The sequence below is a fragment of the Neocloeon triangulifer genome, unplaced genomic scaffold (genome assembly GCF_031216515.1).
Source record: "Neocloeon triangulifer isolate White Clay Creek 2 clone unplaced genomic scaffold, ASM3121651v1 ptg000014l, whole genome shotgun sequence".
Lineage (NCBI taxonomy): Eukaryota > Metazoa > Arthropoda > Insecta > Ephemeroptera > Baetidae > Neocloeon > Neocloeon triangulifer.
Window position 1 is genome coordinate 27,722,639 of NW_026775556.1, and position 13,404 is coordinate 27,736,042.

Below are 13,404 nucleotides of genomic sequence, written 5' to 3' on the forward strand. Positions count from 1 at the left end.
TGCCTTAACGATTAGCAGAATTAGATTTTTTTGTTTACTTCACGATGCCAATTAGTGATTGACAAATGAAATATTTCCCGCTCTTGATTTGAGGTGGTTGTTAGGCCTTTCGAAGTTGCTTAAAAGGATGATAGCCTACAATAAGATGTAGCAGTAAAAAGAAAAACACACAGACAATGTGCTTGAATGGACGCTCGCCATTTTTAATTATTATTCAATTAACTCTTCATCATAAACAAAAATAATAACCAGGGGCAACTGCTTTGTGTGCGCTCTGGCCACGTTTGTAGTGCCCCCACATTCTTTTTCAGCGTGAGATAAATTAAGATGACTCTCATGGATATAACGCTTTCTGCGCGCAGCCATTATCGTCAAAATTAAATAGCAAAACAAAAATTATGGTAAAATATATACATCAATGATCAACATGTGAATTAAATAATTACTCAGTAATAGTGTACACACAGAGGTTTCTTGCTCGTTTTTTTGTGGTAGTAAACAACATACCTTCTCTAATTATTCTTACACTTGTAACAAGAAAGAATCACAAAGGAAACTGCACATGCTCTCAACTCTCTCGTATTTTATATTAATGTTGTAAAAAAGAAAATTATAATCATCCATTATCATTATTATTTGACAAATATCACCATTTCAGTGTGTGCTATACAGTTCTGTTTTACGAAACACCCTTCTTCAGCACAAAAGAAGTGCCCTCATTTAATTTCGTCATTCTCCTTCTAGATTTGTTTAGAATGTCTTGCTTTTGGTTTTGCACCAGAATTGTTGGTTGGGGTTTAAATAAAGTCAACAACTAAACGATAACTTACTCTTAAGGGATTTCCCCTTTGCTCGAGTTAGTGAATGGTCTTGATAGAAAGAAGTAGCTCTTAAACGCTAGATAGGCTAACCAGAGGTTCCTGTCTATTACAATCGTGGATGCGGCGTTTTTTCCTGAATATATCATGGTACAAAAATGCTTGCTGTGTCTGTGCCGCGCTCAATCGTGAGCTGGCAAGATTGCCATGGGTCTGATTTTCTATCTTATAAATTACTGAACTGACTGAACGCAATCGGGATGTCCATTTTACAGTGTCTCTTCGAAAGCTGCCATTAAATCACTTTGCCTATTCATGTCAATTTGTCCTGCCATCTGTAGAAAAAGAAATAAAAACCAACTTTAAAACCTTTGCCTGAATTAAAAATAAAGTTAAAAAATAATTTAGATTTTTTTGAAATTGTGTCAACGAGTTCATCCCACGCTGACCTGAAAAATAAAATTTGAAAATGAACTTACCGCTTCCCGCCTTCGTCTCTCTTGCTCCCTGAGCCGTTGTCTCTCCCTTTCGGCGGCAGCTCGATCAGCGCCAGGACTGGTTCCTGACTCATTGCTCAGGCTAGGCAGAGGGGAGGCGCCTGCAGAACTTCCAGAACTGGGATTGAGCGTTGGCAGACTCGGCGGTTCTTCTCTCTTGGTCGCTTCCGACATTGCTTTCCTGCAAGCAAATTGAAGGTGTCCAATGACGATTTGTTTGTAATTATCTTTAAAATTAAATTTAAAATAATTTTTGATCCTTTGATGAACTAGAAGAGGTGCGAGGAGGAAGAATTGTGGGAAATGGCCAACCTGAGTTTATAATTTTGGAACATAATTTAATTAAAAATTATCCAAAAAATTCAAGTCACAAAAATGCAAGTTCTAAGCGACATAGGTGATTGAGTAAATGGACTTAAAAAAACCTTGTTATCGGCAGTTAGGCAAAAAGTTAATAAAAATATTCAATAGTTTAAATCCTAGCAAAATCTCATGCTTTTACCCATTTTAATCCCAAAATATAAAAATAGTTTATAATCTCTTCCCAAAAATAGGAGAAACCTGGACCTACCTGGCCTTTTCAAGTGCTTCCTCCTCCTCCTTCTCGCGCCTCTTCTCGTTTTCCATTCGAATCCTTTCTCGTTTGACTTGCTCGTTTTGCTGCTTCTTTATCTCCTGCATCTCCTGGAATTGGCGCTCCTTGTCCATCTTTTCCTTGGCCTTGTTCTTGAACTTCTGGAACTCTGAGCTGGCCGTCTTGGTCGGGCCAATTCCGCTCAGTGCAGCAGCGGAAACTTGGCTGGCACTCGCACTTTTAGGTGAAATGGACGCGTTCGTCATCGACACCATCGGCGGCTGGACAAGAGGCGCAGGGCCTCGGGCGGCAGGTCCTGCTACCATTGGCATCGGACCAGGTGCGGTCTGGATCATGTTGGGATTTGCACCTGCAGCCAGCGACGACCATGAAATTGCATTCTTGATTGGCGCAGGTGACACTGCTTGTTGCTGCTGAATCAAATTCAAATTTTACTTACAAAGAGCAAAGGGATAATGACAATAAAAATTATCAAATTACCGTCGCATGCAAAACAAGGAAAAGTATTTTCAGTCTAGTGAATTGAAAAAGTTTTACAAACCTTAACAAAAGCCTGCGCAAAGTTGGCAGCAGACGATTTGGCAGCCTCGGGAGGGGTGTTCTGTTTTTCGACCATGCTATTGTTCATCAGCCCTGTGCCCAACGTAAGTGGTAACGAACAAGGTCTACAGTTTTCCAAATCTACTTACAGTGACTTGGGTCGTCCACAGATTCCCTTTTCATAGGTTGCTGCTGGTGCATGGCCATGTTGGACGAGGACATTCCCATGGGCATGCCCATGCTGTTCCTTGTTCCGTTCGTGGGAGGCGAGTCAGGTTTCATCGACTGCATCAGGCCCATAGTTGGGTCCATGGAAGGAACACCAAGAAGGGGTTTCATGTCAATGTCGGGTATGTGACTGGCAGATGACATTGGCAACGTCGGCGCTTCTGACAGGACGGCAAGAGGGTCTAAAATTTAATGAAAAAATAAGAAATTACCAAAGTAATAAAATTAAAAAAAGCTAAATGTTAAAAAGCCGTAGTTGATTGATTTTGATACATGATTAAATGATTTGATATATTATTATGAAATTTGATTTTTAAATGTCACAATAAAATGAGTTTTTGTTTCATAAAAGTGACAAAAATTAATGAAGATTTTTAATAAAATATTGAAATATTGAATGGACCAAAATTTAATTTCAACAATTAAAAAGAATCCTCATAATCAACCACTGCAACCAACTTACCAACAGCACAGGCGTCCAGCAAATTGGGAGGTAGATTTTGAAGTGGCTTGAACTGGTTTTGCGGTGGCATCTGCTGAGGTGGTTGCTGCTGAGGGGGTGGTGGGGAAATCAAGGGTTGGGGCGCATTCATCTGCTGGGGCATCATGTTGTTGGCGAGGTGGGGTGGCGGCTGCTGCTGCATGGGCATCGCTTGGGCGGCCGAATGCTTTCTGACTGGTGCGGCCGTGGCCGTCGAGGACGGCCGCGCTGGCTGCTGAGGGAGGGTGGTGTGGGTCACAACCGGAGGGGGCTTTTTGCTGCTCGCATTCAGTCCTTGCATGTAGTGGAGGTGGTTTGCCTCAGGCTTGCCTGCGTTCGGCGGAACCATCGACGCAGCCGCCGCCGGCGTTGTCGCCGAGGCCATGGCGGCCGGCACCATCGGGGGCGCGGGGACCGTGACCCCGCCGTGGCCGCCCTTCTTGCTCTTCTTCTTGGCAGGCTTCGAACTGCGCTCTGAAATTCATTAAGTGCCCTCATGAAGCCAGTAAATTCCCAAAGCCGAAAGTTTTTCATTTTTATGCTAATTTCTGTTGACGTGTTTCAAAACTGCAAATTTCCAGACTGTGCTTCACTATTTAGAGTTTCAAATTGAATTTGGCAAATGTTTGATTTTTTTATTTGCTTGATTTGTATCCCACGAATAATAATAATAAAATTGGTAAGGGCCATTTTTTGAATTGAAAAAAAAGCGGAGCCAGTCAAATGAGAAGTCAGTTAAAAGCATTTTGAAGCACTGACTGTGATTATAATTAACCAAAATATTTATCTGCCGAGATGAGCTTTTTTAATGCATTAAATTTAGTGCTGATCAGTGAGCCCAATGAATTTTAATTTTAAATTAATAAATTGAAAATGCTACTTGCCAGTAACTCAAATCAGTTGCAATTGTCTAATTTTTTAGTCCCCAATTTTGTATTTCATCATCCCTTTGATGTCTTTTTTATAGCAAATAAAATTTTTTGCCAAGAAGTTCAAAATTGTCGCCTTTTAGTGCACAAGCAATAACAAAAATCGATAGTTTGAAGAGGAGGTGACTAAAGATACTATTCAAAGCCAGGCTTTCCTTAAAAGATCATTAGCATTTTATTTGATCTCTATTCCAAGGTGAATGATCGAAGTAAAGGAACTGATGATGTGTATGCTTTTTTCAATCTACATTTTAATGTAGCGCAGGTAGTAGTAAAATTACAAATTAATGGAGGGAACAAAAATGCAAAAATCATTGTAAAGATGCTGCACACTGATTTGGCCGCAATGGGCGCTCCAAAAACGTGCAAGCAGTCGGTTTGATTTGCTCCGTGGAGAGGTTTCTCATATAATATACAAAAGAGGCAGCAGGTAACTCGGAGCAAACAAGACGAAAGCCGACACGGAGGTTTCAAGGAGCAACACGTGCGACCACAATCATAAGTGCTACATTAGACATTTTAGCGCTTATGCCGTTTTTTGTTTAAATTTTATTGGTTTAAGAATTATCTGTTCTCTACAATGCAGTTTTCTCTCACTTTCTCCTTCACTACAAAATGACAAATATTTATGATAACGATCGATTAGTTCGTTTATTTACACTTACGAGTTGCTTTTGTAATTCCATATAAACGTTACATACACCACGATGATGGGTAATTGATTTACTTGCCATTCATATAGAAACGATCTAGTAAGAATACGTGCAGGTAATGAATGAACTAGTAATGAGAATGGATGTTTCGAGTCATTACAACGAATGAAAAAGCATCAGCTACGCATTATAATAAATTACAAATCGATATATCAACGATTCTTCCACCAAACGACTTGACAAAGAAACATCTTTACACATAATTTGTAGAGTACTGACATTGTTCCTGGCCCTCGGCCTAAAGTTGACAGCAAAAAACGGAAAAATTTCTAACCAAGATTAATAAAATCGATAAAAAATATAATGTATAAAAAAATCTAAACAAAAATTAAAAGTTATAACTGAATCTTGTCCAGGAACACTGCCACACTTCGGTCTGCTATCAGCTCAATTAAAAGAGTGCAAACAATGTGCTTGGAGGCCAGCATTGATTGGAAATAAATGATGTGAACGCAGAATCATTTCACTGTTCAGAAAAGTTATTTTCTCATATCATGCATAGATTGTGCTATTGACTTTCTTTTAGTTTTGAAATTAGGTTTTCAGGTGAGGTATGAAATTGAAGGATTTTAAAGGAACTAAGGAATTTTTGGAATTTTTTTTCACTGATATTCAAAGGTAACAAAACTATGACATTTAAAGTAGATAGAGCCACCATTCACATTGAATGCATTTGAAATGGAATTGAACTTTCAGAATAATCATAAAGTCAGGGTGCTCGATCCAACGAACCGCTCGCTCAAATTTTTCTAGTCCTACCCGTACAAAAAGACGGCCCTATCCGTTTCAAAATTCATCCATTCAAGTAAACTTTTGCATATGACATACTATGTAATGAGATGGCCTAAAGCTTACATGACGGGGCGTGGAATGCGTGGGTTGAGGATAGATCGGGAGAGGAAAAAGGTCTGTTCAGGAGGAGGCGAGGAGGTATTCAGCACCACGAGTAAATCGTGCTTATGTTCCATAATAATGACTAGAAATGACCGCGCGAAATAATTCCTCAGATTTATGGCGAAAGAGAGAGAAATAGATGCATTGGTTTAAAAAAACTTTCCTAACAATGAAATGCCTGGCCTTGAATATTTCATCAGCTACCTCCATCAGTTGGATGAATTTATAAAATTCAGATATAGTTGAAAAACACACGTTGTGCACTCTAGTAAAAGGCGTTTACAATAATATTTAGGCACTTTTGTTTTATTACAATTTATGTATGAATGCCTTTTGTGCAAATTACCACACTTTCGATTAACGTGCATCGAGTTACACATTTCCTTGAATTTCATAAAGCTTCCCATGATTTGTTATTATTGCTAGGTGGTAATTTTTTTAAGGAAGCCGCTGGGCACCTTTTTTTGGTAATTTTGAGTTTTCAGAATGGAGATTTCATGAGGCTGTTGTGAATTGGGGTAATATGCAATGTGTGTGTGATAGTGTGTGTGTGTTGTGTTTCACAAATCCACTTGGTGCACAGATGAGCTGAGTTTGACGAGCACTCAAACCAGTTTTTGTCTTAGAAATCCGTGATCGAGAGGGCAAATTATGAAAATTCACATTGTAAGACTTTTACATTGGTGTACTGAAAAACTGCACTTTCATAATTTAAAATGGCTTCAATAAATGATATTAAAATTGCGGAACACATGATTGCACAAACTTTTAAAATTGCCACTACGGTGTGTTCAGACGAAGCCAAAATTGCACTTGTTAGTGTCCATTTGAGCTACACACTCCGAGAAAAATTATCACTTTCTGTTCGCATTATTTAACATTTACTCTGCACATGAGATTTTAACAATAATTTGTGGTTATTCCGCCTGGTCCCTATATGTACACTTCAGATAGCTGCTTTGCAGTCCAAGTACAAACGCTTGTTGTGTATTTGTGTTTAGTGTGTCTGCACTTGACACGCTGGAGTAAATAGACTTTAACATATTAAATTATATGGCAGTATTTATGAATCGAAGATACTCAAAGAACCTAACCTTCAAAGCGGTAGTTACTAAAAGATCAGCCTTTTGATTATTAACTCCAGCTGTGTGCAAGCTTTCTTTGTGAGGGGGATTTTGGGGATAAGGAAGATGCATGGCGATTTGATTTCTAACCTGCGTCGCTCTCAGATGAATCTGACGAACTCGACGAAAGGCTGGAACTGGAAGAGTCGGAGTCTGAACTACTTGAAGAACTGGCAGAGAGTCGGCTAGTTGCTTGTCCTGGCTGACCACCAAGACCTGCTTCCATGCCCTTGCCATCTGAAGGAAATCTATATTAAGCACCAAATTGCAGGGTTTTAAGCGTTGGCTCTACCTTTCTTGGGTGCTTTCTTGGCGTTTCCAAGCTGGCCAGACACATCTTGCAGTCTTTTCTCCAATTCCTGTTTCTTTTCTTGCATCTGTTCATCCTTTGACTTTCCACCTGCTTTTTTATCTGAAAAATAAAATATGAAAAATTGATATCACTCCGAGCAACAAAGAAGGATAATTGAAAATAATACTGAAAACAAATAAAACGGGAGGTTGTAACGTGATGAAGCACAAGGGGCCAATTGCATGCTAAATAATCAAATTCTTAACTTTTGTTTACCTTTAAACTCATAGTCAAAAGCCAATTTGGAAGCAAACAAAAATAATTATCTTTTAAAGAAATGTGCCAATGGACAATACAATGAGAATCTTTGTAAAAAGCAACACTTGCACTCAAAGGTGCCCACAAATGTTAAGAGTTTGTAGCTATGTAATGTTGAAAAATGACAATTTATTCACAGGGACCAACTGTCATTCAGACTGCTGGATTTTTTAAGCACAAAGCTCGAGTCACTATTACAAGGAAGGAGTAACTAGCTCTTCATGTTGAAGGCACTCACCGTCAGTGGACGCCCGTCCTTTGGCTGCAGCTGCATTCGCTCTGCGCCCCGTCATAGCTGCCAACATAATCCTCCCATGTAAAGCATATTTGTTCCTGGCTTCATTTTTAAAGAAAAAATGAAGCCTTTATAGATGCTTATTGGCCCAGAATTTTTTTTTTAAAAAAACCCAAAGACGCAGAAAGTAATTACAGAAGCGTTTAAACAAGGGGAATGCCACATGAAAAGGCAACAAAAAATTCAGGCAGGGGGAATCAGGTACAATATATAAGAGTAATTGCATGCATGACAACTAGGCCAATATAATTTACAAGTACTGTGTTACTTACAGTAAGGTTTCCGAGGCTTTTTTCTTAAACATGAGGCAACATATGATTCGAGTTCTCTAAGTGTTGAGGGCTTGAGTGTCTCAAAATCTATCTCGATTTCGTCGGGATTGGAATCCCTTAGGGAGGGCTCCCTGGACTGAATTATATGTACCACTCTACCAAGTTTGTCACCTGTAAAATAAAGAAAATGTGAAACAGATCAATTATGTGAGTGCCAATCATCTTACCAGGTAATTTGTTAATGTCTAAGCTGAGTTGCCGTTTCTCGTCATAAGACATTGGCTTAGCATTGTCCTCATCCTCGGAATCTGCGTATGGCGGTGGAGGAACTGCAACGTTTGCGGCAGGATTCTTTTTTCGTGGACCAGGTTTGGGGCCTGGCTTCCCTCTTGGTTTTACAGGAGGAGCACCAGGTGCGCCTGTCAACATGCAGAGAATGCACACTTTTCTAATATTTTAAGACAGAAAATTACCAGGGACAACTCCAATAGCAGCTGCTGCAACTCCCCCAGCACCTCTGCCAGCCTTGCCTTTGGCTTTCGGTTTGGGCGTTGAAGTGCTGAAGGCGCCAACAGGGTGCTTGACGTCAGGGGGAAGTTCGTAATGATGCGCACCACTTTTGGCTTTATCTTCAACTTTGACTTTGCTAGATGGTCCTGGTGCTCCAAGGCTGGGCTTTTTCTTTTCTTTTTTCTTCTTGGTCTTCTTTCCGCCCTCTTCAACAAGCTTTCTCATTTCTTCTTGCATCTTTTTGAGCTGCAAATATTCATACTTTAGTAGAAAATAATGATGCACGTGCATAACACAAGTAAATGTTTTACAATTGTAATTCAGTAGCACTTTAGTCTCATGTTTTGCAAAAGCTTAACCTCAATGCTGTAAAACACAGCAAAGAGACCAAAAATTTGCGGTCAAATGACGCGCATGTGCTAATTAGTCATCATATTTGATATCAGAGATTCCAATTGACCTGGTTTGTCTACTATGGTTGCTATACCTCTTTAACAGTGGTACAGGGAATACAAATGGCAACTACTGTGGTTGCATCGGCGAGAGCAACTTTAGCGCTCGCCGTTTCAGCAACCAGTAGACCAACTAGGTATTTTGGATCTGCCCTGTGTCCCTATGTATGTTCAGAGATGAATATGCATTTACTTGGTCTTGGAGAAGCAATAGCTTAGCTTGGCGTTCTTGTTCAGAGTCCTCACTATCTTCCTCTTCACTTTCCGAAGACCCTGGGGACAATCCCGCACTACCCGAAGTATCTCCATGCAGGACGACGTCCCCCGTGGGGTCATCGGGGATCTTGGATAATCTAAGAAAACTTTCTCAAATTTTTAAATCTATTTCAATTAAGGTAAAACTCACTTTGCATCAAACACGTCCTGAAGCTTCCTAGCCATAGTTACAACATCATGATCGGGTGGATTGTACTTGTAGCAATTGGTAAATATGAGCCTAACATCAGCAGCAAACTCTGCTGCACTCCTGTATTCCCTATTATCCATTTTTTGCTGAGGAAATTAAAAAATAAGCATCAATAGAACTAGATTTGAAAGAGCTACTCACTTTGACAGTGCCAAGATCCATGGGCTTTTTTATGATGTCATGGTAATCATGAAGACCAAGAAGTTCAGCATCAACAGGTTTATAGAATGGCCAAGCATGAGCCTGCAGAAAATTTAGTAAGATTTTTTTATTCAAAACCCAAAGTCAGGACTTACAGAATGCTTCTTGGAAAACAGCTCTTTGAGAATATCATTACATGCCTTGAGAGACTCTGTTAGTCTGTCCCTCCCTTTGCCTACATGGCCTACCTGCTGATCACAGAAATAGTAATTTCATAAATATTTTTAAATATAATTGTTACCTGGCCCATTTGCATAGCAGCTACACCTATAGGCATGGTGCTGCCATCACCCACAGACTGCGACTCAGGCAAATCTTTCACGACCTTTTTTATTTGCCTTCCACTCTCTCGTCTGGGCCCAATCTTTGCAGATTTGGCGTCAGGTCCTGGTGCGATGGGCATCTGGGCAGCACTACTCGGTTTGTACATATCATAGCCAGGTGGTGTTGTGGTGTCGGCCTTTCTCTTCAGACTTTTCTTTGCCTTGGCCTGGCCAGGGGGCAAGAGTGAGGGTTGGGGCATTTGAATGCCTGCCGCAGGACCAGGCACATGAGAGTGCACTTGCGGAGGCATCGAATTGTGACCATGAGGCAACGAGGTCATTGCTGGGGCCATTGGGCCAGGGGCTTGTGGAGGAAGATGGGGAGCTGCACTGGGAGGAATGCCAGCAACAGGGCCATTGTTGGCCACCGAAGTTGAAGACACACTGCTTGGCCTACCTCGGCCAATACCTGGCGCGCCTGGGGGTTTTGGTGGCTTTGGCTTTTTGATGTTCTTCGAAGATGGCACCTCGAGCTCCACTTCATCCTTTGGCATTTGACTGACCTTGCCGAGGAACACTTTCTCAAGAGTCTTGGCCATGAGGACCACATCCTCCGTAGGCTTGTTGTACACATAACAATTGGTAAACATTGTGTTCATGTCATTGATGCAGTCCTTGGCACTATAGTAATAGTTATTTTCAAGTCTCTTCTTAACAGTACCCATATCCATAGGTACTTTGATGATTTTGTAGTAGTCCTAAAAACAAAAAATCATAATTGAAGGATATACCAAAAGTAATTATCTTTTTCATTACAAATTTAATATTTTTTGAAATTGTAATTCAGTAGCACTTTAGTATCATGTATTGCAAAAGCTTAACCTCAATGCTGTAAAACACAGCAAAGAGACAAAAAATTTGCCGTCAAATGACGCGCATGTGCTAATTAGTCATCATATTACTTCATTACTATAAAATAAACACATTTGAAGCTTTCATGGACTTGAGTTTTTAAAATTTGCAAGATATTTAATATGGTTGAGGTTATGAAATCACTATTTTTGAAGATTTATAACACTTACTGGTAAATTGAGCTTCTTGGCGTCTACAGGTTGCTGAAATGGCCATGCATATCGATGTTGCCACATAGCCTTCATGACGTTTTTCAGTAAATACTGAAGCTGGTTGGTGATTCTGCCAGGTCTGTCCGGAGGTGGCATGTAAGGAGGGTTGACAATACCATTGATGGGCTCCAATGAAGGGTCAGCCGAGGCCGATGAAGCACCACCCAGTTGGTTACCTCCCGAGCCGGAGTTGGCCATGTTGGACAGCCCTCCAGCTGCGGACGTTGCCATGCTGGCTACTGCTGACGCTTGTGCCGGTGGAGAAGAAAGCCTCTCAGAACCTGCTGCGTTAGAGGTTGGCTGAGACGGAGCGTTGGTTGAGTTGGATGTGTTATTGCCGGTCATCTTATTAGCAGGTGATGGCATATCACTGCTGGCGCTGCTCACAACAGATGAGCTTACTGAGCCCTAAACGAGAAGAGCACAATAAAAATAGTGAAATTGGCGTCTTTTAAAAGTAAAATTTTAAATTAATTTTTCTTTTGAAAAAGCGACATGCGCACGTATTGTTAAGGGGCAAGTTAGGAGGAGAAACTGAAGGTTTTAGCTACAAGGCTGCAAATCAAGTGAATACAGAATATTTTATAGTGGACCTACGTGCTCAGCGCTCTTCTACTCACAGTGTTGCTCTGGTCGATGTGAGGATTCATTGTCTGCACCATGTCTAAAAACCTGCAACAGCGAAGAAAGGGGCTTTTGCTCGATCACTTTTCCTCAACGGTCAATCAAAATGACTTACATGACACTAAAAATTTAGCACAGAACCAAATCCGCAGCTTGGAGCCGACTCAACACATAACCAGCAATTACATCCATTATCTATCAACCCTGTTAACCAAAGAAGGCATGTTAAGAGAAAGTAATAAAAAGTCAGTGAGAGAATGGTCGTTGCTGATCCTTGGGCCGAAAAGCTTGAGAAGCTTATTAACCGCCTTTTTTCCACACCCCCCTTTTTGGCTGATTCGCATAAAAATCTGCTGTTTTAGCCCAAATTAGACGACTTCTTGTTAATATTTTTTTAAGTAGCTGGTCTTGGCATAGAATAGAACCGTTGGGCCTAAGGGACTGCACATCGCAGTGCTTTCGGTGGCGTCCTGTCACTTGCTCCGGCGAAAATGGTATCCGCAACAGAGGCACCAGAAAGGCGCCAAAACGCTCGGAGTACGCGTCTGGGCGTAAAAATACGCCGAAAAATGCGAATTTTGACGAGATACGCGGAAATAAATCGAGGGCGGTGATTTTTCTAGATTTTCCTTCGGTTTAACGGCAATATGGCGGAACAAAGTGAAAAGCTAAGGGCCAGGATATCGGCCGCAGTAAAATTGCCCTTGCAACTCTGTGTGGGCAAACAAATTGGCAAATCAAATAAAAAATTGAAATCGTCCAAGGGTGCAACATCCCTACCTCACTCAAGACCAGCTCAGTGCAGTAAAAGTGGCGATTTTCAATAAAATTCTTCCAAGCAAAATTGGGCTGTCTTTTATTATGGCCGCTTCTTATACGGAATCGCGCACTAAACACTTCGAGGATCAGCAACTAGCACACATCTCACTTGACTAAATCAAAAAACTTGAAGATAAATCGTTTAGAAATCAACCTGTCTTGAAGATGACGGCGGATGATGCGAATATTTCATAATATTTCACGATCGAAAATGAACTTGCTCTAGTTCGCTTTCACGGCAATGGCTACCCGTTCAACGGTTCGCATCAAATGGCGAAAAATCTTTTACAACTTCCCGCTCTCTGATTGGTCCTCGCAGGTCACGTGACCTGTCGCCTACTTAATTTTGATCATTTTCGGGGCATTTTGCTCGCTCTTAGCCTCTGAAAAGCGTTTCGGAAAGATTCTCTAACTCTTTTGAGTTCGTTGGAATTCAGTTTTTTGACTTTTAAATGATTTTTTTCGGATTTTTGAGGAAATTTAAGTGGGAGCGTCCCCGAGACGCAGCCAACATCAAGGCTGGTCACGTGATCTTGAACATTGTTGCCGTTCATTCATGTCGCCGACCGCCAAACTAAAATTATTTTGAAAATTTTCTATTTTGTTTGAAATTAAAAAAAAAATAGCTCTGCTAATCTGCTACATGATTTTGAAAAATATTTTTATTTCATTTAATTTTTTTAAAGTTTTGTATGAAAATACAATACAAAATGTGATGATTTTTTTATATTTTTTATTCAATTTGAATTTCTCGTCTTTAACTAAAAGTAAATTTTTTTAATTAAACAATTAAACGATAAAAAAAAAATGAAGAAAATAATTCACTTTTGACTTTTCCGTCAATCATCTAAATAAAATAAAATATTGTCAACAATGTCAACCCGACTCAACCCCTTCTTACTTCTTCATTCATTGATCGCCCATTCGACAGCCGCCGCCATATATGCCT

General features: G+C 40.4%; 1 protein-coding gene across 8 annotated transcripts; it reads right to left on the reverse strand.

The window, feature by feature from the left end:
- Positions 1–177: 177 nt before the first annotated feature.
- On the reverse strand, positions 178–12,967 carry LOC132202004 (bromodomain-containing protein 3). 8 transcript variants are annotated; one of them, XM_059628607.1, is made up of 21 exons: positions 12,610–12,967; positions 11,752–11,840; positions 11,633–11,684; positions 10,971–11,420; positions 9,867–10,646; positions 9,721–9,813; positions 9,566–9,667; positions 9,365–9,510; positions 9,152–9,320; positions 8,470–8,752; positions 8,224–8,415; positions 7,997–8,167; positions 7,668–7,724; positions 7,112–7,231; positions 6,910–7,056; positions 3,142–3,633; positions 2,600–2,860; positions 2,452–2,543; positions 1,887–2,323; positions 1,298–1,496; positions 178–1,153 (listed from the first exon to the last, which is right to left on the reverse strand). In XM_059628607.1, coding segments are annotated over exons 2-21 (4,311 nt in total). In that variant the 5' UTR covers positions 11,754–11,840; positions 12,610–12,967; the 3' UTR covers positions 178–1,087. The 8 variants fall into 8 exon arrangements, with proteins under 8 accessions (XP_059484590.1, XP_059484591.1, XP_059484589.1 ...); XM_059628608.1 differs by having other exon boundaries at positions 9,152–9,311; positions 9,721–9,816; positions 12,610–12,966; XM_059628606.1 differs by having other exon boundaries at positions 1,887–2,320; positions 9,721–9,816; positions 12,610–12,966.
- Positions 12,968–13,404: the final 437 nt, after the last annotated feature.